Genomic DNA, 24,411 nt, shown 5'->3' with positions numbered 1-24,411 from the left:
ATTTCAGTGTTGACACATCGAGGTCTTAACCGCCAAGGTTCGTCATGTTATACATCATCAGTCAGCTGCTATTTTCCATACAGTTTTGAAAGATGATTGTAAAATCAGTGCTGGGTATCCATCAAGAACGCCTGATGAATTTCTATTAACAAATATTTTGTGAAAAGTTGTTATTGTTGTTTTAATGGGACATGGATTGGGATTCGTTAAACCCTTCGAAAATAATTTATACAATTTAACTGAATTGGATCGTTGTCTGATTTTCATTGGGAAATAATAAAATTCCACATCAAGCTTTTGAAACAGTTCGAAGCCATTAAGCATGTATATTTAACGACATTACTTACTTTCGAAAAGATTTTCCATCCGAAAGTGGCATCATCTTTTGTTTACAACTGGATTTTGTGTGGCCTTGTGGTTTGTGGACGAACAACCTTTCCGATCCGATGGAAGATATTGTATTAGCTGCGTAGGCTCTCGCTTCGAGATATAATTTTTTTGAGCATGTTTATTTTAATATCTGCTGTTTGGTTACGCCTATAGTCTTCAAACATGGAGATGATCCGCTCAATGACCCAAACTGTGTTGGGAAATGTGCAGGCTGATCAAACTCCAACTGGTGCAGAAACGGTAAGGCCTAATCCTTAATATTCATTTGAAGGGATTAATTTCTGTCTACTTGCAGTAACTCATTCTTACCAGGCGGTAGGCATTAAGGTCAAAATACTGTTGATAACAGTTGATATGGGGAAGAAGATTGAATGATGGAACTGTAATGGATTTAAGAATTTTATATTTGTTATACTTGTTATATATATCATATGTAATCTGTTGAACTGTTCTGCTGAGCTCATACTTATTACATGGAAATGATTGAATCATAACATTGTGTTGCAATCTCTGAATAAGCCAGAAGTGCCTAATTTTATGGACTAACTTTATAGACCATATCAATAGAATAGGAAATTACCGAACCAAAAACTATAGGTAAAAAATATTCTGGTCCAATTTCCTAAAAATTGGGCACAAGCCAAGTTAGCCAACCCAGGGCTGGAGAAGTCCTACTTTTTTTCTGAAATATTGCAGCTCTAATATAATATTATTTCAATTTCAGTAGGTATGAAATCTCGTATTTTTGTTTGCTTGGAAAAATTGGGATTTGCATTTTGCAAAAAGTCATTTCATAAAATTTTCAACTTCCGCAATGATGGCACTATCTGCAGTACTTCAATGTTTCCTCCAAAATATCCTGCAGAACGTCATAACAAGTCAACCTAAAACCTTTCCACGAAGATTGTATAGCTGCGGTCACATCAGAGTAGTCAATCTAGTCATACTGCATTATCACATGTTAAGTTGCCACTTAAGTCAAGACAAATGTTAGTTTTGCTGTTTGTCACAGTTTTTGACTGTTTTTAAGGTAAAATTAGATATTTGGGTCAAGACTTAAACAGACTTTGTAAATAAGTTCAACGGTTCAAGGCTGGTGAATAGCTTTTCATGGCCAAGATATGAAATTCAGGGCTTGAAGAAATGGAATCACGGCTGACAAATCCATAAAACAATGCTTTAAAAAATTCAGTAGCAACTCGCCAAGTAGATATATGCCATGCCTGAGCCAACCGTGGATCAGTCTCCTGTATGCAGAAAGTAAACAAATATGTAAAAATCTTTGTTGACACATCTGCAGCAAAATTTATGTCTTTAGAAGATCTTGCCAATGGATTTATATACTTTGCAAATATTGATTTCTAAATACTTCCATATTTTTGGCAAAGACTAGTTGATTACTGCAAAATCAGAACAAGAGAAGTTAAACTGGTGGCTGAGATTCATTGCAATCTATAGATAGCAATTTACAATCAATATGGCTGATGTGGGATGAATGGCATTCACATACATATTACAATTGATACCCATGTCCAATGCGCAATGATTGGCAATGATGAACATAGATGTACCGTAAAATGGGGTAACTTAGACCGGCGGGGTAACTTGGACCACTTTTCGTTTTTTTAACAAAAACCCCCACAACTCAAAAACTATTTGACATAGAAAAATTTTGTCAATGGGCATTAAAGGCCTAATACTGAGGCTCAGGAGCCAGCAATTTATGGTGAGTGAAGCTAGAGTATAGACCTGTATTTTGCATGTTTCAATTCAAGTTTAATTTAGCTAGTAAAAAAATGGCATCATTTATAAAAAAAAAGTGGTCTAAGTTACCCCATTTTACGGTACCTGGTTTACAATCAATATGGCCAATGCACAATGATCTGCACAGACATATTTGCATTAAAATTGCTATGATGATGGATACAAGCAATCAAATCAAGCAGGAGAAACACCCAGTGATGGCATTACATGCAGTGATGGCTGAATATTGCTGGCAATTGGCAACACTTCCCAAATTCTGCTGATGATTCAGAGAGACATTTTGAATACTGTTGGCAATATTTTTGACTTAAAAACCATATCTTGGTGATTCATTTGCTGAAAGTCTGCACTGAGCGCACTCTGGCCCATAAAGGAGTAAAGGACTATGAGACAAAAGACTCACACTTGAATCATCAATTTTACCTGTTTTTATGGCCCTTGTCTAATTTCTTATGTAAAAATTTATAAAAACAAGTATTTTTGCCAAATAATTTATGAAAAAGTACATATGAAATGATAATTTTTATGTTCAGTATTCAGAAAATTATGTAAAATATTCCAGATTGGTTATAAATTTTTTTCACATGTGATTTTCAGAAGTCATGAATGAAAATGAGACAATTGTAATTTTTACTTGAGAAATTAGGCAAGAGCCTTGACACATTCAGTGTGATACAACCCATTGGTGGGTTGCAGGGGCTTTTTTTTCAGACAAATTACATAAATTTTTTTCAATTGCAACAGCCCACAAAAATTTATGATGACTACCAGTACTCCCATATTAAATTCTAAAAAGTATGAAAAATTTTAAATTAAATTTTTGCATCAAAACCCACAAATCTACCAGTAAATATTGACTTACAGGCTTTTTTGGCCTTTCTTGTCCTCTGACTAGGCTGTTTTTAAGCTATCTGGTGGGTTGTACCACACTCAACATGTTAAGAACAGATCAAATTATCCATCAGCATTGGCAATTTTGGCTCATTCATAGATGGCTCCAGTCATAGTTTTCTGTCAGGAAATTTTGCCTGACTTCTGCAAATGCATTGGCAAGATGTGTTTTTTAAACCTTAAGTTTTTCCAGCAGTATTCGGCCATCTCCTCATGTATTTCCCCCATTTTTTGATTGCTGGTATCTATCACCCGCAGTAATTGTAATGCACTACCTATGTCTGTGCCAATGATGGCAAATAGGCCATATCAATCATAATGAGCATATGTCTGTACCTGAGCATTACAAATCAGCAATATTAATCATAGTGAGTGTACGGCCATACTGATCATCGCGTATTGGCCATATTGATCATAGTGCGCATATGTCCATGTCTATCATCATGCATCCGCCATATTGATCGTACTGTGTGTACACCCATGCCGATCCTTACGCATCAGTCATGTCAATTGTAAATTGCAATTTATGGATTGCAAAATACCTCAGCCACACTGTACCTTCTTTTGTTCTGCTTCAGCTGTAATCATTGCCAAAGATGTGGAAATTTTTAAAAGCCAATAATTTCAAAGTAAGTGTGTTGGCAAAATCTTCTGAAGACATAAATTTTGCTGCTGATTTTTTTTGCCAAACATCTTTAGATATTAACTCAATTTCTGCATCCTACTGTTTGTCAGTTGGCACCAGGGCACTAAAATAGTGAAATACCTGAGCATCCATGAACACTTTATGCAGTGAATTATATAATTGATCAAATATTGTTGTCGACAGAGAGTTGAATTGAACAGTCGTCATGCTTCATTTCTGTCTGGATATCATGCAGTGTCTGGGTAGCTTATAACTTGATGGAAAACCTGATACATATCCATAGGACAATGCCATGAGTGTGCAAATAGTTTGGTACTGAAGAATATTATAGTATGCCTCAAATTTCCTTCTGGCATACATACACAGAATCTGACTGTTTATTTGGGCCAGTCAGGAGATTGTAGTCTTCCAAGATCTTAGTAGCAAATACTTAGCCTTTGAATGCAATGTGTGTTTTAAGAAGCAACATGTGCTATAGTTGTGAAAATACAATTTTCTGAATACATAACATTCTTTACAACATTTAATTGGTCATAATATTTTTTTACATGTATAATTCCTACAATTGTATACTAAATGCATCATATTATTACAGGTTGAGAGAGTTGTTGAGCGAGTGGTTTCCTCCTCACTACTTGAGGACAGACGAGATGGCTGCAGAGCTTTACGAGCCCTGGCTCGAAAGTACAGATTATTGGTTGGAGCTCATGCAATGGATGCATTGCTTCATGTGAGTTGCCATTGAGTTTTTTCTTGAAATTCTTTGAATTACTCAAAATTATCTCTGAATATGCCTTTCTGAAATTTTCTAAATTTGTCATTTAAAATGGAGTTATAAAGTTTCATTCATGTTAGAGTTATGCTAATCACTATTGAGAGCCATGAATTTGAGCCATTATTTTATTTAATTGCCCATCAATTCATTTCAATTTTCTACCATTCTTTACTTTCAGGCTCTATCAAATGATCGGTCTGATCATGAGCTGGTAAACTATGCTCTGGAAACTCTCATATCCATCACATCTCCGGAGCCATTTGAGGAAGAAATAGGTCAGGCAGGGTATAGAATTGGAGTATCAGTTGTGTTGTTCACTTCACAGAATATTTTTGTGATAGTCTTTTGGAATTGGTAATTTGTGTTTTCTGCAGCAATATTTTGTTTACAATGGCTGTAAAACTTGAATTACTTTGATTTCAGTTATGAATATGTGGATAATATATATTATCCTGTAAACTTCTGTGTACTTGTAATATAAAATGTTAGTTAATATTTTAAATGTTTAATAATTTCTAGATTGGGTGACTAATTTAAGCATTACTTGCTACAAAATCTTCTATTTTTGCAGAGGAAAGTGGTAGTGCTGAGGCCTGCAGAGGGCTAGGCCAGCAGTTCACTGAAATTGTCACCAAGAAAACTGAAAACATTGCTTTATTCCTAGAGTTACTGGACGAATTTGATTTTAAAGTTCGTTTCCCTACAATAAAGTTACTCAGCAATCTACTGGAGAACAGGTTTGTTTTAGTTTGAGTGCCTCTGAAGTACGTACTGAGTTGTTGGTTGTTTTAACTGCAATATATTTTTTTCAATAATTGTTGCTTTTGTTGAAAGGAAATACACGCAACCGTAATGGCTTTACTTTTCGGAGTTTGCTGAACTTCCTTGTTTAGATAAATTTTGAGGATGAACTTTTTGTGAGGAAATTAAGGAAAATAATGATATGACTTAATTTAATGCTCGTAATGTAACTTAAGGTGCCATTAGATGTCGTTACATGTTGTGCTGCTTTGTTAGCCAATTCATGCGCAGTACATTAGCTTCAGTTGTACTAAAAATAAGTATATTAATTTTTATCATTTCTATCCCCAACAGCTATACCGCTGAGATGAACTGGCCGTTTGAGAACTTTTATTTCATGTCAATTATTTTGAAATTTCAGGACAGGTTCAGTGACGTGGCATGATGCTATTCATTTATTTTCTGCAAGGCCAATTTGCATCTGTAAATTGCTTCTTTTTACCAGTATTTGATTTAATATGAGTCCATACGTTCAGAGCTCGTGGGGTACAAGATGGAGTGCTGCAAGTCCCAAGAGGAGTATCCAAGCTGATGGATTTGCTATCGGACAACAGAGAAGTCATCAGGAACCATATGCTGCTTGTGCTCACTAACCTCACCAGAGGCAACCCAACCCTGCAGAAAATTGTCGTCTTTGAGAACGTTTATGATATCATCTTCGAGATTATCAGGTTTGTTCATGAAAATCCAAAGGCATATTTTCAGTTATGCTGTTAAGAAAATCTTACTTAACTTTGTTGGATTAAATTAATCAATATGATAATGATATCACAAGCAACCCTGATGAAATTTGATCAACTCTAAGTTAAGTTCATGTGGTGCATCAAGTACGACAGTGATGCATTGAGTACAATACTATTGTACCAATTGACATTATTATATGCTTGACATAGATATATACCTAATGCATGTAATATGTTATGTATTTATGAAATGTAAAACAATTGTACATTGTTCATAAACAGTTTTGGTAACTAATAATTTTGCATTTGAAGCGAGATATTCTGCTATGATGTAACTGCCATCGCATGAGCTAATTGATTATTGCATGTTCCACAATATTTTCCGTGTCCGTTGTAAGGAGACGTATTATGGCCCCGACACCTTGAAGTTACCATGTTAATTAATGTCTAACAGAGAGGAAGGCTACAGTGAAGGCAGCGTTGTGGTGGAGGACTGCTTGGAGCTGCTGGTGACGTTGCTCAAGTCAAGTCCCCCCAACCAGACGTTGCTGAGGGAAGGCAACCACGTGGCTCAGCTCACCAGCTTCTTCACGGTCTTGCTCGACGAGGCTGAGGATCCAGCTAAAGCGTCCTCTGCTTGGTCTGCTCAAAAAATGGCCAATGTTCATAAAATGTTAGAGGTGTGTCTTTAGTAGAACTCATTTATCGTCAAATTATTTTTTATTCAATTTGTTTAGGATTTATTTTTTCACTGTGACATTTTCAATTGAAATAAAGTCTGGGAGTGGAATGTTATCTATGTTCTGAATTAAAAAGTGCTTGAAATGTGAGCCTTTACAGAAATCTTCCATCATTTCTTAGGAAAAAACTTGTTGCTTGAATGACTGAGTGAAAATGTCGAGTCAAACAATCCTAGCCTATCAGATCACATCTCTTGCAGTGTTTGATCCTACTAGCTTTTCTTTCATGGATTCGTGAAATGTGCAAAGAGTGGTACTATATCTTTTAATGATTTTATCATTTGCATGATAAATTTAAGTTTGATGTGAACTTATATTTGAGCATCGTTCGCTTCTTGAATCTTGGGCACTGAAGCTCAGTGAGTTGCCCATTCAGGGCTCAGTGCTAGATTCTCAAGCTCGTCGATCTTCTCTAACGAGATTATAGTTAATGGATTGCCTTCTCCAGCCATCAGAAACATGAGAAATTTTTTTTCACATCAGCAACATTTCTGGTTCACGCCAGCAGCATTTCTATGTAGTGTTTTTTTTTGTAGTTTTTAAATTTCATTAAAATTTCATAAAGTTTGTTCATGCACGCAATTATGTTTGCAGTTACAGTAAAGCCAGCAGCATTTTTGCTTTTGTAGCTTTTAAATTTCATTAAAATTTCATAAAGTTTGTTCATGCACGAAATTATGTTTGCAGTTGGTGGACTGTCTTGTTCAGCCGGAAGGCTGCAGCTCGGAGGTGCAGGCGTGCCAGTCGGTGCTGCGAGTGTCGGGGCTGCTGCCGTCCTTGTGCCGCATGCTCCTCGCCAGCGGGGTGCCCGCCATCACCCTCACCCTCGTCATCACCACGCTATCTGACGTCATCAGGGCTAATGAGGATAATCAGAAATTCTTCAATAATGTCATGGCTCCATCCAACCCGCCCAGGTTGTCTCTCCATTTATGGTCTCGCATGGTTACTTTGAATTAATCTACATGAAATTTCACTATCTCTTGCTCCTGTATAGAACAGTTAATATTTGTGATATTGATCTCTATTTAAGAATGAATTTATCAATGTTCTATCTTCAACACTGATTTAAACAGAACTTTTGGTTTATTAGAAAGAAAATATAACCCAAACAACAAGTTCATGTAGAAGATGAGTAATGTGGCCCAGGGTGGCTCAGTGGTTACAGTTCAGAGTACCAAGATTGACGCAGTGAGGCGCGGGTTCGATCCCAGCTCTGTGCGCCAGTTTCTGGTCAGAATCGGCGAGGAGGCCGGGCGGTTAAGCAAAGCAGAATTGTAGCAGTGAGTTGCAAGTTCGAGACCGCAAAAAGCTGTGAATGTTCTGCGATGTTAAGAATCGGCGACAGGCCTACGGCCTACTAAATGCTGAAACCGCTATTATAATGTATAGCCATAATGTTCTGAGCTTCTACATTTATGATAGTTAATACCTGTGGTGATCTCTCAGGCCAGCTGTGGTGGTGCTGCTGATGTCGCTGGTGAACGAGAAGCAGCCTGTAACTTTACGCAGCGCGGTGCTTTATTGTCTGCATTGCCTCCTCTATAAAAACCCTTCCTTGCAAGCTGCTCTCGTCGCCACTCTGCTGCCCCAGACAGCCAAGTGTGAGTCACAGTCAAGTTCCGAGTAGAAAAATATGCACATACGATAGACCAGAGGCCAACAAGTTGGGGAAATTACTAATCTGTCTTCATTATGTACAGGAGTTGGACAAAGTAAGGAAACCACCTGACATTTTGATATCGGAATTTTTGAAAATGTTATAAACAATGAAAATGTGACATATTTTTATCTGTCATTGTTTATTTTGGCTGCCAATTTTATTCGTGCACAGATATTTTTAGTAAATTTTGAGTCTATAGCCTAACCTATAACCTAGTGATAGCAATCCTCTCTGACTTTCAAAGTACTGTCTACAACAGTATTGATTTTCAAAGTACTGTCTTATGGTTATGAGTAATGACTGCTTATGAAAGAGAAGGAAAACGTCCTCAGCAAAGCACAGGTCTGGCCGAAAGTCAAAATTGTCTGAGAGAGACCGTCGCCACCTAAATCGAATTGTAAGGGACAATCGAAAGACCGCGGCTGTTAAAATTACTGCAGACCTCAATGGACACATACAGAGGCCAGTTCCCATAAAGACTGTCCGCCGAGAGCTGCACAGATTAGTATCCTATGGTAGAGCTGCAATTAGAAAACTTCTGGTTTCAAATGCAAATGCTATGAAGCGTTTAGAGTGGTGTAAAAACCTCCTGGATTAGTCCCTCGACCAGTGGAAAAACGTAATTTTCTCTGACGATTCATCGTTTGGCTCATTTCCAACCTCTGACCGAGTTTACGTTTGGAGACCAAAAGAGTCATTTAATTCCGCCTGCCTCCTCCCAACCGTAAAACATGGCGGAGAATCTGTCATGATGTGGGGTGATATTTCTTGGGTATCCGGCGGACCTATGATTTCTCTTCATGGAAGAATCAACAGCCGTGATTATTTAGGAATTTTGGAGGACCAAGTTCCTCCAATGGTTTAAACACTGCTTCCGGAGGGTAACGCCATTCAAGATGAAAATGCCCTGATCCATACAGCTGGAATTGTTGAAAAATTGCACAAGAAAAATTCTAATGAAGTTGAGCATCTCATTTGGCCACCACAATAACCAAACCTGAATATTGTAGGGCATTTATGGTCGATTTAAGAGATGCAAGTAAGAAGTCGATTCCGCCGCCATCGTCATTAGAAGAGTTGGAGGGAGTATTAAACTAAAGAACGGGTTAAAATTTCTTCAGAAATAATTCACAATTTGTATGAATCAATACCTCGTAGAATTGAGACTGTCTACACCGTACTAAAATAGGTATATTTTGCGGATTTCTCAGGTGTTTCGTTTATTTTGTCTAAACAGTATATACGTGGAGTTATGGTGAGTAGGTATCGTAGTTGTGAGAATTAATCATTTCTTTCGAAATTTAATCTATAAAGGAAAATGTAAAAATTCATGCAAAATGCTTTGATTTTACAACAGGAATATTTATTATAAATTGCATTCTTTTGTCCACATGATCTCTGCATTACCATGGTTACGGGAGGAATCGTTTGATTTTTTAAAGTTACACTTTGTTTAGAAAGTTTTCATAATGAGTAAAATGCATTTAATCTCTTTCAAGTTGATTCGAAGAAGTTGTATGGTTACTTATCAAAATTAGAACTTTAAAACTTCGCAATGAAGTTACAAATTACTTTCATTTTCATTTACTTCGATAAAACTTCAATATTCTCTTTGCCGTTACATTTGATTTCTTGTGAATGTTGAAACTCTGGTTGTCTTATTACAGCGACAGACATCAGCAGTGGCCAGCTGTTGTGTGGCGGTCTGTTCTCCAACGACGCCGCGTCTACGTGGCTGTGTGCCATCGCTCTCTCACACGCCCTGCATGACAACACCGCGCAGAAGGTGCAATACTTCCTGCTGGCTTTGTGAACGAAAAAATTATCTTGATGTTGGTGTGATTTTTGGAGAACTCGAGCTACAAATTTTTAATAAACTGTACAGTCTGTGCTCAAATAAACTGGATACAGATGAGAACATGTGCAGGTTTTGTGAAAAAAATTGTCTTGATGTTGGTGTGATTTTTGGAGAACTCTAGCTACAAATTTTTAATAAACTGTGCAGTCTGTGCTCTAATAAACTGGATACAGATGAGAACATGTGCAGGTTTTGTGAAAAAATTTTATCTTGATGTTGGTGTGATTTTTGGAGAACTCCAGGTACAAATGTTCAATTAATTGTGTTCTAACAAGCTGTTTACAGATGACAGCATGACGAGGAACGTGAGTGTCACTGCTGTAACAGTGACGAATCTCGCGAAGGGAGAAATGTTTCTTTCATCTCTTGTGTGTTTGAACAATTATTGAGAGCAAGTTCAAATGAACTTTACTGTGATGATAGAATGGACATACATGACTGCATGAAAAGTAGCGTGAGTGTGTGTGTCACTGCTGGAATATTGCTCTTTCAGTAATACCATGTTAACATTGCGTTCCAGGACCAGCTGCTGCGCGTTCAGCTGGCTACAGGAGGAGGAGGATCGTGCGTGTCTCTGCTGCAGCAGTGCTGCTCGCTTCTCCTCAGCTCGCCTGCCTTCCTAGCCAAGGTTGGGCTGCTGCAGCTGCTGGCTCTGTGGCTCGTACAGTGTCCCAGAGCCGTCACTCAGTTCCTGAACGTGGCTCAGGTCATGCCGTACCTAACGGCTCAGGTACGAGGTGCCCATTAGTAGTGCATTCATTATATTCTTGTTCTGTCATTGAAATGATAGTTAGTGTTACTTTTATATTTTCCATGACCTAATCACTGTCATATTCAGCTTTTGTTTAATTTTTTTTTTTGCCTCCGATATCGATAGAAAACATAATTTTAATGAAATGATCCTTGATCCTATTTTTGCGCATTTTCTCATTTATGGAAAAAATGCCCTATTGTGCTCGTCATGTCCGTCCCTGACTTCACGTTTTCGTCCACGAGAAAATGCACTCTCTGTCACTCACTGCAGTGAGTACCGAGTTATATTTTTTCATATTTACCGCTCACACTTGCAGATATCAAGCAGTGAAACAGAAGACCCCGAAAGCCAGGCTCTGCAAGGGCTGAGCGCGTTCGTGTTGGGCGTGTGTGCGCTGTACAACGAAGGCGCCCCTGGCACTCTGACGCGCGAGAAGCTCGCCTCCATGGTAACCGATCGCATCGGCCGCCACGTCTTCAGGAACAAACTGGAGGCTCTGGCACGAACTGAACACTTCTTGCTAGGCGGAAAATCTCCCAAAATTTCCGCCAAGAAAAAGTCGGATCTCTGCTTTGATTTTTCCTTTGTTGTCGCCTTCAGGAGTCTTGAGGGAAGCATTCTACGTGCCGTGAATATCGGCGAGGCTGACACAGCCGAGCTACTGACTCAGAAAGTGAAGGAGTTGCAGGCGCAGCTGTCAGCTGCCATTGAACAGGTGGCTTCATTGACAGCTGACAAGCAGAGCCTGTCAGCCACTGTGCAGCAGCTGACACAGCAGCAACATGCTCTGCAGATGCAGTATCAGCAGCAGCTACAACTTCATCAGCAAAATAGCAGCAGTAATGGAGGCGGAGATGGTAGTGACGGAGCGATGGTGATGCTGCAACAACAAGTTTCAGAGCTCACGTACGCCAGGGATTACTATTACTACCAAATGATCGAACGCGACAAACAAATTCAGGTGATTTTAAAACATTATTATAGGTATATCTCACCTTCATGTTGTTCACTTTCATTAATGGAGTTCTAGTATTAAAAATTCTCGCTTCAATTGCATATTATCGAGAACTCATAAGCAAATTTTCTGCCATGAAAATTCGTCATATTTTCATGGATAGCGATCAGGAATCGATATTCATCATAATTTTGAATAGCCTGAATAAAGGTATAATAAATTAGCCCAAGTGAATTCACAAAGTAGATCTTTAAAGTTAATTTGACAAGTGAAAAACAAGATAACGTAAATTAGCACCAAATGAGAAATAAATGTAATTTTTGGGACTGGGCTTCTTTTTGAAATCAACCCAAGATTTTAAAATTCGCTAAGCTCACATGTTCGATTGAGGGCGCAGCAAATGTCTTGACAATAATTTTTAAAATATTGTCAAAAATATTGTAAAATATAATTTTACAATATTTTTAAAATATTGTAAAATAATAAAAATAATTTGCCATACATTCAAGTCTTGGACTAGCCTTGCAACTCACGGTCAGCATAAACAGGCACAGCTACACTCAGCCTCAGAGCTACAAATCCACAGACCACGCTAGGAATACAACATGCCACACCAGTTCATGCCACACCAGTTCATGCCACACCAGGTCATGCCACACCAGGTCATGCCGCACCAGGTCATGCCATAAGTTCTAAACTGGTCATAGCGCTGTTAGCTCACAGCCACTTCTGAGGTCAGTCTCGTTTCTATGGATTGGCAGTTTCTGGCCGACGTTTTGCTCGAGCAGAAGAAGCTGAGGCTCTGTACCTGCCGTTGTTGTACCTTCCTAACATGAATTTTTTGCATGGAAAAATATATGTTCAGCCTTGAAATGCCTAGCACCATATCGAACCCGGTGGAAGTCTAGTAGCTACTTAAAACTATCGCCAGTCATGAAAAGATCCGGTCAAATGACTCGATTCTAGATCTTCTGTGAACAAGTCACGAAAAGTTCAAGAATCGGCGACAGGCCACATCTGGCCTACACTTCAGCGCCGACATCACTATGTTATGTTACGCAGATCATCTTATTTTTCGTATGAGCAACGCACCTAAGGATTGCTTCATAAATTAAATTACTGTTATTGTTTAATGTGTTCAAACTTAAGGCTGTATCTTCATTTAAACTTTTTGCCTGCAGCAACATCTTGAAAAAGCGGGAGAGATTGCAGCGAAGTCAGTTGAACAGGAGCAGCAGACGGCAGAGAGTGGAGACTCGAAGCCAGCATCAGCTGATCCTGAGCTGGAGACTCTGCGGTGCCAGCTGCGAGATCTACAGCTGGTGCTGCATAAAAAAGACGAGGCTCTGTACCAGCTACAGAAAGGAAATGTTCACAATGGCTCTGCTGAAGGAGACTCGCATCAGGTTGGGCATCTTTGGTGAAGCTATCTTGCGAATATGAATGACGTCTGATTTCAATCTAATTAGTATCAACAAAAGCATAGAATTAGCTATCAATTGACATGAAATAAATTTTGTATTTCTGAAAATCTTGTGTGATTCCTGTCTTTCCACTATTCCTATCTGTGATTGTGTGATTCCGATCCATTCCACAATTCCTATCTTTACCCAACTAATTGTTCATCCATAAATGTTTTCCCCTGAAATTTCAACCCATTGTTTGGCATTTAGCTGGAGGATCTGAAGCAGAAGCTCGAGAAGTCGGAGAAGTTAGTCCTTCAGTTACAAGAAACCAACTCTGCGCTCGAGAATCAACTCCAACAGCTCAGACTTCAGACTCAAGATGAGGACAGGAACAAGACTCTAGGTAGCGATGACGGTCTTGCTGCGCAACTTGAAGCAGAACGTAAAAAGCGACTAAAAATCCAGGTCAGGAAGTAGGATTTTTATTATCATGAGACATGAATTATAAATAAGCGAATCAAAATTTATTCTAAATATTCGTGTCCCAATGTGGTCTCTTTTAACGGTACTCGTGTCCCGCTGTAGCGTTTCTTGATGTAGCCCCCTCTTAACGGGAATCATGTCCCGTTGTTGAGCCAATTAGTGGTAATCGTGCCCCGCTGTTGAGCCAATAAGTGGTAATCGTGCCCTGCTAACAATATTCATGTGGCAGGAGGAGTTGAGCTCGCTGCAGGCGGAGCAGGAGGATCTGTTGCTGCTGCTGACGGAGCAGGACGGCCGCCTGCAGCGCTACAAGAGTCACCTCACCATGCGAGGCGTGACGCCCCCGCCAGGGGAGGAGCTGGGTGATGATGGGGAAGAGGACGAGGACGACGACGTGTCTCTTCAGTGAGACGACGTGTCTCTTCAGTGAGACGACGTGTCTCTTCAGTGAGACGACGTGTCTCTTCAGTGAGACGAGCGGGGCATCGCCGTGGAAGAGTTCTTCCTCAGTCACGAAAGGGATAAGTTAGAGTAATTGATTGCTGCAAATAACTTTTCTTTGCCTACGGAGTAAAGAAAGCGATTAGGATTTAAGTGAAGTTGAACATGAATTTCTTGCAGACAAAGATGCATGTATATGTTGTATTGAGCGTGTGCTATTATTTGGTATACAGTAGTTAATTAAAGACATATAGTTTGCCTCTTTAGTGTGGGGAAGCATGAAGTGGTTAGTTGATGATTTACATGGCAGTTAGAAGCGTAGAGATTTGTGAGATATACCAGGAATAGTACGAGACGTTTGAGTCATGTGAGATGATCCCAATCCTGAAATTTTACTCTGGTGATGTAGAAGAGTGATGAAATCTCTAACATATACCTAAAAGAAAGTCTGATACGATAAGATTCATTTCGAAATGACGGAGAAAAGATTTTTTTATCAATTTAGCGGTTGCTTTCCCTGCAGTGTTCTCTGCCGATGCCGCAGTCATTTCATTCATTTATTGTTCTTATGAGCAACAAGTTCCAGGGAGCCACTTTCTTGCTAATGAGATTCCACCCTCACCTTCAACCGTGAACCTCTATCGTCAGTTTGCATCTGTCTTTTGTAGCCCAAAATATTGTCTAAGTTTCGATCAAGACAGGAATTAGAATTTAGAATCAACTTATGTGAACGATCCCATAACCGGCTTACAATTTAGAACAATACCGGTAATCATAATAGCGTTCCGGGAAGTATCATCACAATACATTTTTCTATTTTCATCTGTAACTTATATATTTTCTAAGCCAGGAAACCAAACACTGTGTAGAATTTTCCACCAATCCTTGCTTGTTCTCGGATTTTGCTGTCGTGACTTTATCTTTTTCAGTTATATTATAAGATCTGGCATGTGAACGTCCATGTTCTTTGGTTGTTATGTTCTTGTTTTCTACATGTAGAAATTTTATATAATGTTAATATATGTTCATTTCCAGTAGATTTTATACCTTTGAATGTAGTTGCAGTTTTTGTACAGTGTGGGTAGATTTTTTCACATAGCTCGGGTACTTCAAATTAGTTTGTTTGACGGCAATATTTGCCCAGGAGTTATGTACATTTACTGAAGTGCAATCGGGCTTTGTGCTTCCTGTGATGCAAGGACGTGTGTAACATTTGTGCTGCATTTGTTTTATGCGTACAACGAGTGGACTGTTGGCGAGCAGTTGAGTGAACTGCTGGCAAGTGAACACAAGTTTTTTTAATCACATCGAAACAACTGACCCATTTGTATACAATTTCTGCCAAAATATATCGTGTTTTTTACCAACAAAATATTTTCAATTAATTTTTCTAGTGGAGTTATGGAATGTTTTTTTTAGCTTGTGCATCTAAATATCCTGTGACTGTATACTGAATTATTTTTATTTTAGCAAGGATGATGCTGTTTGTCGCGAATCTTGCCTTTTGTGTTGATGTGAGGAGAGTTTGACTTCACTTTCGATTTTGCGCAAAACGATTTTGTGCCCACAAAATCGAAACACTATGTCGTTTCCAAGCCAGGATCTAAGTTAATATAAAACATTGAGGTTATCGGGAAACTATACAGTAAATATTTATTGAACCCTGTATTTTTCTCCTGACCTATCATAAGTCGTGCCTAGATTTATGGTTCATTCTTACTCGTTTTAAATGTTTCTTGTCAAATGTGAATCCAATGATGACTTGACAAGATGCTTAATAATTATTAATTTATTTTTAATCGTTAATTCTTCTTTCTTTAATCGTTAATTCTTGTCTAATCGTTAATTTAACAATCGCAGATGGAAAAGCGCTATAAAGTTTGTAATTTAAAGAAAACTCGAGACTGATCTGCTTGTTCTGAACATTACTTGCGCTTCATAAGTGCCTTCAGTTCAATAATATGTTGAAAAGCGCGCGTCTTGTATTTTTGGCATAGCAGAGAAATGCTTAGTTTAACCCACACCAACAATTACATGCCCGCGCACAGTAACTTACGCATGCACAATTATGGGTTCACGCACAACGATGCGTGAACGCAGCATTGTGTATATGTCGTTCCAAAATCGCGGAATAGCCAATTCTATGGAATCGGCAGCCAGTTTGCTGAACCGGTAGATTCAGCATTTCTGTATTAAAGGAATCTGGGGTTAGGTCAGTCAGCCAAGTTTTTTTTAAATATTTAAATATAAAGGAAGTTGACCTAACCTTTTCTAACTCTAACTGTGATTCATGTTCTAACTCTAACATCCAATTTTCTGAATCAGCAACGAAATGCTGATTCTACAGATTCTGCAAACTGGCTGCCGTTTCCATAGAATCGGCAATTCCGCGATTTCGGCACGACATACACACGTAGAATGTCTCGGACTCGTGCACTTGAATTCACACGCAATATTAAGTACACATCCGCAGGGGGTAGGGATTACTCCTACTTGGGGATTATTCGATCCCCCGGTCCCGATGTCCCAATTTGGAACTCGCATTACCGGGTGCGAGTGGAACTCGCACGAACCAATTTGGAACTCTGTGCGAGATCTAAATTTTATCATCACTGATAACGTCTGTAACTTGCTTCTTGGTCAGCAAAATAAAACATTTCACTTTCCTCCAAGCTTGAATTTTTGTGCCTCGGTAGAGCTGTCGTTGGAAAACAACGACGGCAAAGCAACTGGAATAAGAAGTTAAAATATTTCGTGGAGATTAAACGCAATTATGCTTTTCATCCATTTTTTCAGATGCGAAGTCAAAAGTTGTAGTCAATAACAGTTGAGTTTGGGAACAAATGAACTGTAAAGAAATATCACTCCTGAAAATGAGATCTCTCGTAGTTAATATCTTGTTCATTTCATCAGTTGGAGAACAACAGTGACCAATAATTAACTCTGTACCTGCGACAGCAATGAAGATGGAGACGATGCCAGCTTCGCTCAACTCAGCCTTGAGTGATAACACCATTTCGGTGAGCCTTCACACCACCTTGTTAATATTGATGCTGCTTCATAGCGTCTAATAACTGTTTAAGTAAGATATTTTTCTGTGTAGAGATGTTACTATTGTTTTGTATGGTTACTGATTTACTCTCTACCTAATAGCGAAAAATATGTTTCTTGTGAGCGGAAAATAACAGTAGTTGGTCGGGGAAGTTGCGCTCGTGGCACACGTCTTATAGCTGCAATGCCATATAGATTCAATGGTACGTACACATCATATAGTTGCAATGTGAATGCCATTCATCTAATCTAACGATGCAGCACAACTCTAACTCATTTAGTTCATTTCAATTTACACTTATTGGTGCAATATGTGATGTTTACCCGACCCTGACTGCAAAAAAAAAACATTGTCACCATGATAATTTAATCCAGGTTAGCGCAAAATTTAGTAACGCTTATCTGCAACTTTAGGTTACCGCGCGGTTCTGCAACGCCAGAGAGAAGTACGAGGTGACGATCCCATCGAACATGACTGTGGAGCAGCTTAAGCGGCTGCTGGTGGGGCGCTTTGTAACTCCAGCGGCAGCCGTGGCCAATCAGCTGCCCCAGATGCCTGCTGATCAGATGTATCGCACACCCACTGATCATATGTACCATATTCCCGCTGATCAGCTGAACTTGACGCCCGCTGAACAGCAGACTCCTCAGTACCTGCTGCTTCACGCTGACCAGCGCCGCAAGTTGGCAGACGAATCGTCGCTAGCACAGGAGGATGTTCGCAGTGGAGGTATGTCACGTCATTTAATAGAAAATATAACTCAGTACTCACTGCAGGGAGTGACAGAGAACGCATTTTCTCGTCGCCGAAAACTTGACGTCACGGACGGACAGACAGACGGACGGACACGACGAGCACAATATAGTGCATTTTTTCCATAAATGAGAAAATGCGCTTAAAAGCGTCGAAATAATTGCAAAAGTAGCGTGTGCTCACCCGGCTATTTAAACTGTCTTTAAATAAAGAACATTTATGGGGTTACTCTGTTGAGTGTTTTTTTTCGGTGACGTCTTGAATAACTCGATTGGCCCACTAGAAGTATCCCCATTCTTGATTGCCTCATAAGGTTTATCATTCTCGAACATTTTCGGGACGTGTAGAGTGCTCCAAAATTTATCCGAGCTTTTTGAACAATTTTAATTCTATTAATAAATAGCTTCAGAAGGGAAATTATTTCGTTTTAATTCTTTCACCAGCAAATCTGTTGCTACTTGAGCGGCCGCAGCAAGTGTCTCAGGCAACTCGCCGCCTCATCCAGCCCGACGACAGCCTGGACGCGCTGCGCAGGCAGGCAGAGGAACAAGGCCTCATGACGGAGTACCTGGTCGGAGGTCCTCCTTCTGAAGACGAGATCCGGCGGGCCACGGCAGACGTGCCCTACGAACCTAGAGTTGCCAGCACCAACACCTGTAGCTGCAGAACTCTGGAGGTGCTGTACCCGTTATGAATTTAGCTCTACAGTCAGAAAAATAGAGAAACTTTGTCCTAATATTAATGCTCTTCTTGCCGTTTTGTAGGACATCCTTAACCTACCTTTGTCCGGAATGAGGGCGTATGAGTTCTACGAAGTCTACCACTATTTGTACAACGTGACCTATTTTTATCTGAGTGACATGCTCCTGCTATCTTAAGCTATAGACACCACATGTGAGTCTCAGAGACCCACAATTTTCGATTGCATCCACAATGTTGTCGTCTTTCTCACTTGAGTGCACCCGTAATTGGTGAGGCATTGGGGTATTAGTTTCAGTTAAGTATTACCTACAGTTAAGTAGTACCTGCAGTTAAGTAGTACCTACAGTTAAGTAGTACCTGCAGTTAAGTAGTACCTGAAGTTAAGTAGTACCTACAGCTAAGAGGTACCTAAAGTTTAGTAGTACCTACAGTTAAGTAGTACCTAAAGTTAGTAGTACCTGCAGTTAAGTAGTACCATCTCATGTGTTCTAAATCCATGATTAAATAAATTTCAACACAGTTTGCCTCTTAAAAAAGTGTATGGAGTTTATGCCGGCTTATGAAAGTTGTTTTTAATAATCTATGAAACTAGATAACAATAACACAGTAATGATATAGCAAATAATGGATTGTTAGTATCGTGTAGAAAGAAGCTTAAGTTGTATAAAGTCTCTCTATCTCTCCTGCTGCTGGTCAGTCCTTACTATGACATTCCTCCCACTGTCACTTCAGTTAGAAATTAGACCGTCGCGTCCACGGGTTGTTATAGCCATCGCATGGCTGAAATTGAACCATGTAACCCCAAGTTCAGACAGATGCTAGACCTGTTTGTGGGGTGCAGGTGCACGGGAAGCACCTGTTGCTGCAACTCTGAACCATGTAAGCCCAAGTTCAGACAGATGCTAGAACTTGTTTGTGTGGTGCAGGTGCACGGGAAGCACCTGTTGCTGAGGCGTATCCTGCTTGGTATGGCACACTGCAGCCTCCGCCATCTGGGAGACGCGCGCAGTACGCAGGACGCGTTCCTGGCCATCCTTGACAAGCTCGAGCGCCGCCACCGCAGCAGCATGAAGCCTGACAGCATCAAGAAGCTCAAGGTTATTTGATTACAGATTTTATTTATAGATACAGATTTTATTAATAGATCTCGATTGATACAAATACAATTGATACAGATTTTATTAATAGATCTCAATTGATACAAATACAATTGATACAGATTTTATTAATAGATCTCGATTGATCCAAATACAATTGATACAGATTTTATTAATAGATCTCGATTGATCCAAATACAATTGATGAAGATTTTATTAATAGATCTCATAGAGTTCAGTTATTATGAAGCTCAGCACCATCAAGATCCTTACGATTGTTTTTTGAGATGAACACGATGTGCTTTTTCCTAACGCCGGTATTAGAATTCAAATGTTATACTCCAGTTAATTTATAACTTGAAATATTTAGTGAAAGTTTGTAACAAATTTTTCACGCATTACGTAAGAAGGTATTATATGTTGGGCATTTTTAGCTCAGGCGTAAAAATCCCTTGCTTAAAATCACTTGTTCATAGCTAATCAGACAAAAAACGACGCGATTGCAAACACGATCATTAATGCGATGTCGTCACCATAATCTTTCTTAATACGAAAATAACTATACTACAATACGGTAATTGTTTTTTTTTGAGCTTTGCTTACAAGAAGTCTTGTTCAGAATTGAAAGAAAACAGTTATTTGTCAAATTTCATGCATCGTATCATATGAATTATTTTCTTGTGTTCACAGGACATGGGATTTAGTGAAGCTAAAGCCGTCATCGCTCTAAAGTTCAAGAGGTGAGTGGCCGGTCTACGTTCTCTAGTGTGTTACACCTCTAGTACACCAAAATTCTCTGTGGATATGTTTCGAAGGTACTAATACATTGAGAGTTGGTATACTATTGATCAATTAGTTTGTTATTCAATATTTAGGTTAGAAATAGTTGGAAAAGTTAGGTTGGATATAGTTAGAAAATAGTTAGTACTGATGCCTTATCATTATGGCTAAACAATTATTAAACAAGAAACAATTTAACAAGTATCATCTGGCACTTGGGATCCACTCCACTCACCGGGGTGTAGCGAGAGGCCGGCCTACACTCCTCCTAGTTTAGATGCAACATATGCAACGAATTTAGTAGCTGGCATCCTTGAAAGATACCATTGAAATGTTGATCGTTTGTGACGAATTGTGCATTTCGTTGTTAATTCCGAAAGATAAAGTTACCGTCAATGACGCATGAGCAGATACTCATGAAAAATCTTACATTATCGGCCAGAATAATGATCTGTAAAGTTTGATTGCCACATGATGATTACGAAGCTGTTTCGATCTTGATCGAAAGTTGTTGATCAGTTTGGCTTAAAAATAAATAGTTTCAATTGAAGGCCGGCGACATAAGTGACGTTACGTATGAATTGCACTGCTCAGTTCGGCGCAGTGGCGACATAAGTGACGTTACGTATGAATTGCACTGCTCAGTTCCGTGCAGTGGNTAATGATCTGTAAAGTTTGATTGCCACATGATGATTACGAAGCTGTTTCGATCTTGATCGAAAGTTGTTGATCAGTTTGGCTTAAAAATAAATAGTTTCAATTGAAGGCCGGCGACATAAGTGACGTTACGTATGAATTGCACTGCTCAGTTCCGGGCAGTGGCGACATAAGTGACGTTACGTGTGAATTGCACTGCTCAGTTCCGGGCAGTGGCGACATAAGTGACGACATAAGTGACGTATGAATTTCACTGCTCAGTTCCGTGGAGGAGGCGGCCGGCTGGCTCACCGACAACGACCCTCACAAGCACCTGCCGTCCACGGCGCCCTTCGTTGATCTCACCGACGCTGACGACCCTGTCGAGGTGCTCATGCCGCGCTTCTGGCACTTCAGGAGGACTTTCTTTGTGGTGAGCTATTACGGTATATTTCAATTTTTTTTATTATACTTGAATTATTTTTTTTAAATGCGAGCGAGTTGAATTATAATTACATGCTAGCAAACGTCCGAGTTCGAATAATGATGAGACCCAAAAAACCAGAAAAAAACACTTCAGTATCGTCGTTCTGGGGTAGATACGATTTTTTATTCCAAAATTGTAATAATTCTGCTTTGAGGCATCCCAGTCGACAGGAACCATAATTCTGGACAGATTCACCAAAATACTGATCACAGTAAATTATATCTTTATTATTTAAGGCAAAAAAAAATATCAACCGAGTCATCTCTATTTCCGCCAAAGTCCTCCCGAACCCGGCAAAGTCATCCAACCCTGACCAAGTTATCCCAACTCTCTGACCAAATCACTCAAACTCTGACCAAATCACTCAAACTCTGACCAAATATCCCCAATTGACGGACGGTATTTATATTCCGCGTTGATCAAAACTGCTCACAAGCCTGACGCTGACGAGCCTCTTTGACTGCCTCACGCGCCGTCGTATGAGCGGCTGGTGGGGCGCTCCTCTTTAACAGCTTCACACGCCTCATTAACAGCCTCACACGCCTCTTTAACAGCCTCAAACGCCTCTTTAACAGCCTCACACGCCTTTTTATCAGCCTCACGCGCCTCTTTACGCCTCTTTAACAGCCTCACACGCCTCTTTACGCCTCTTCAACAGCCTCACACAGCGTCGTATGAGCGGCTGGTGGGGCGCGGCTTCTCCAGCACGCGCGTCTTCGATGCGCTCATGCAGGCAGAGAACGACGAGACGCTCGCCGTGAGTACCGCGTCGCGACATCGGCAATTTACTTGATAACAAAATTAGGGTGTGAGTAAATAAATAATTTTGAAAAGAAGAAATTATTGATTAATGTTCATACTTAATTGATAATTTATTGTTGATGATTGGTTGTTGGCTCAGCGAGATGTGCTAGAGGAGGAGCGTAAGCACAACTGTGACCTGCTGTACACGCCTCCCCCGCCCCACCACCCTATCATGGCCAGCATCATGGCCGCCTCCGTCGTCCAGGTCGCCCTCCAGAAGCCCAAAGTTCTGTACGGTGAGGCCCATATTACAATACTAAAGGGAAAAAATAATATTATATTTTTTGTATTGTTTGAGGCAGTTTCATTTATTTTTGTTGGAGTTTAATTTTGTTTAATTTATTTTTGCAATTTCATTTTGTATTGTTGGAGGCAATTGCCATTTATTCGTGAAAAGAACGGGCGAGCCTTGCCCTCCATTTCCGAGTTAACCGTGGCACGCTTTTCAACATTAATAGTAAACTATTCATGAGATAAGAATATTTTTAGAAGTTGACGGTAAACTACAACTTGATTGGTCCATATCAACATGGTTGTCCGGTATCAACATCATCATGACTCGTTTTGTATCATCATCTGAACTCTGTCGGAGTCATACTGCGTTGATGTTTTAAAGCGTCATCCCCCACCATGCTCTCATCAAGCGTGTTGACGTTTTAAAGCGTCATCCACCACCATGTTCTCATCAAGCTTGCACTTACAGCGTTGCTGGCGTTGTGCTCTAACCCTAGCAACGCTAACTTGTGGCTCAGCGACCCCGACACCACGGGCGTTATCAACCTCATCCTGAAGCTGTACCACGAGGAGCGCTACAACATTGACTGCTGCCACGACTTGTCTAACCCGTCTTCTTGCTGAATTGTTTTTGTTATCTGGGCAGGGTGGGCACTGGGCAGGGTGGCCCAGTGGTTAAAGTTCAGAGTACCAAGATTGGCGCAGAGAGGCGTGGGTTCGATCCCAGCTCTGTGCGCCAGTTTCTGGTCAGAATCGGCGAGGAGGCCGGGCGGTTAAGCACAGCAGAATTGTAGCAGTGCGTTGCGAGTTCGAGACCGCAAAATGCTGTGAATGTTCTGCGATGTTAAGAATTGGCGACAGGCCTACGGCCTACTAAACGCTGAGACCGCTATTATTATTATCTTAAATTGGCCCCGCATCATATTAGATTCGCTGAATTTTTATGTTACATTAGCAGCATTGCAATTTTATATTAGTCGCATAGTATCATCATATTGGCTCTATTGTAATGTAATATTGGCCGTGTAAAAATATTGTATTGTCCGTATAGTAATATAATATTGGCCGTACTGTATTATTATAAATTAAGTTGGCTACCGTCATAGAGAGCCAAATAATAAGTCCCATTAAGCAACGCTCAATGAGGATTTAGATGGAAATAAAAACCAACGGCACTCATGTTTCGCTTGGCTCTTAATATAACTTTTCAGGCGGATTGAATCGGCTGGAAATTTGTTACGTTAAATTTCATTTATTGATTACGACTTCTCCACAAAAAAAAAAAAAAAAAAAAAAAATTCGAAGTTCGTGCAACTAACAGTACATTGCAGATTGGAGTCAAGTAGTTGTTAAAGATTTCATTGTTATTATATGTTATTTATTACAGTGATTATGTTGTGGCATCAAAGTAGTTGCGCAGTTTGTGGTCACTTGATGTATTTCACGTTATTGATCGTTTGTTAGGTTTTAATTATAACTAACTTTTATCCTAAGGTCAAAAATTTGTATACACTAATAATTAAAACTGATCTCTTATTCCACAATTCGAAGTGGTATAGGCTTTGACACTGATGAATTACCTAGAATGGTAGTTTTGAGGTCAATATTTGTTATTG

The 24,411-nt window shown here is 39.7% G+C and overlaps 2 protein-coding genes across 2 annotated transcripts; both read left to right on the top strand.

Annotated features, from left to right (window-relative positions):
- Positions 1 to 418: 418 nt before the first annotated feature.
- On the top strand, positions 419 to 15,911 carry LOC108665090 (general vesicular transport factor p115). The gene is made up of 14 exons (XM_018151812.1): positions 419 to 630; positions 4,287 to 4,421; positions 4,645 to 4,741; positions 5,038 to 5,203; positions 5,744 to 5,938; positions 6,405 to 6,630; positions 7,378 to 7,607; positions 8,140 to 8,294; positions 10,021 to 10,139; positions 10,732 to 10,941; positions 11,282 to 11,926; positions 13,102 to 13,326; positions 13,594 to 13,791; positions 14,039 to 15,911. The coding sequence occupies exons 1-14, from the start codon at positions 553 to 555 to the stop codon at positions 14,216 to 14,218; spliced, it is 2,859 nt and encodes a 952-aa protein (XP_018007301.1). The 5' UTR covers positions 419 to 552; the 3' UTR covers positions 14,219 to 15,911.
- Positions 15,912 to 17,044: 1,133 nt separating this feature from the next.
- On the top strand, positions 17,045 to 23,493 carry LOC108665089. Its single transcript, XM_018151811.1, has 9 exons — positions 17,045 to 17,270; positions 17,716 to 18,031; positions 18,499 to 18,731; positions 19,684 to 19,854; positions 20,545 to 20,594; positions 21,553 to 21,703; positions 22,416 to 22,514; positions 22,659 to 22,797; positions 23,265 to 23,493. The coding sequence occupies exons 1-9, from the start codon at positions 17,211 to 17,213 to the stop codon at positions 23,417 to 23,419; spliced, it is 1,374 nt and encodes a 457-aa protein (XP_018007300.1). The 5' UTR covers positions 17,045 to 17,210; the 3' UTR covers positions 23,420 to 23,493.
- Positions 23,494 to 24,411: the final 918 nt, after the last annotated feature.

This window comes from Hyalella azteca, unplaced genomic scaffold (genome assembly GCF_000764305.2).
Source record: "Hyalella azteca isolate HAZT.00-mixed unplaced genomic scaffold, Hazt_2.0.2 contig7570, whole genome shotgun sequence".
Classification (NCBI taxonomy): Eukaryota; Metazoa; Arthropoda; class Malacostraca; order Amphipoda; family Hyalellidae; genus Hyalella; species Hyalella azteca.
Note: the sequence above shows the minus strand (reverse complement) of the source record. Positions and strands in the feature narration are given on the sequence as shown.

What these genes read in the sequence shown, in the direction of transcription:
- LOC108665090 (XM_018151812.1), top strand. Translation starts at nt 553, where the DNA reads ATGGAGATGATCCGCTCAATGACCCAAACTGTGTTGGGAAATGTGCAG. An exon ending in ATCATCTTCGAGATTATCAG is followed by an intron (nt 5,939 to 6,404) that starts GTTTGTTCATGA and finishes AATGTCTAACAG; the next exon opens with AGAGGAAGGCTACAGTGAAG. An exon ending in AACGCGACAAACAAATTCAG is followed by an intron (nt 11,927 to 13,101) that starts GTGATTTTAAAA and finishes TTTTGCCTGCAG; the next exon opens with CAACATCTTGAAAAAGCGGG.
- LOC108665089 (XM_018151811.1), top strand. Translation starts at nt 17,211, where the DNA reads ATGAAGATGGAGACGATGCCAGCTTCGCTCAACTCAGCCTTGAGTGAT. An exon ending in ATCGCTCTAAAGTTCAAGAG is followed by an intron (nt 20,595 to 21,552) that starts GTGAGTGGCCGG and finishes TTCACTGCTCAG; the next exon opens with TTCCGTGGAGGAGGCGGCCG. An exon ending in TCAGGAGGACTTTCTTTGTG is followed by an intron (nt 21,704 to 22,415) that starts GTGAGCTATTAC and finishes CCTCTTCAACAG; the next exon opens with CCTCACACAGCGTCGTATGA.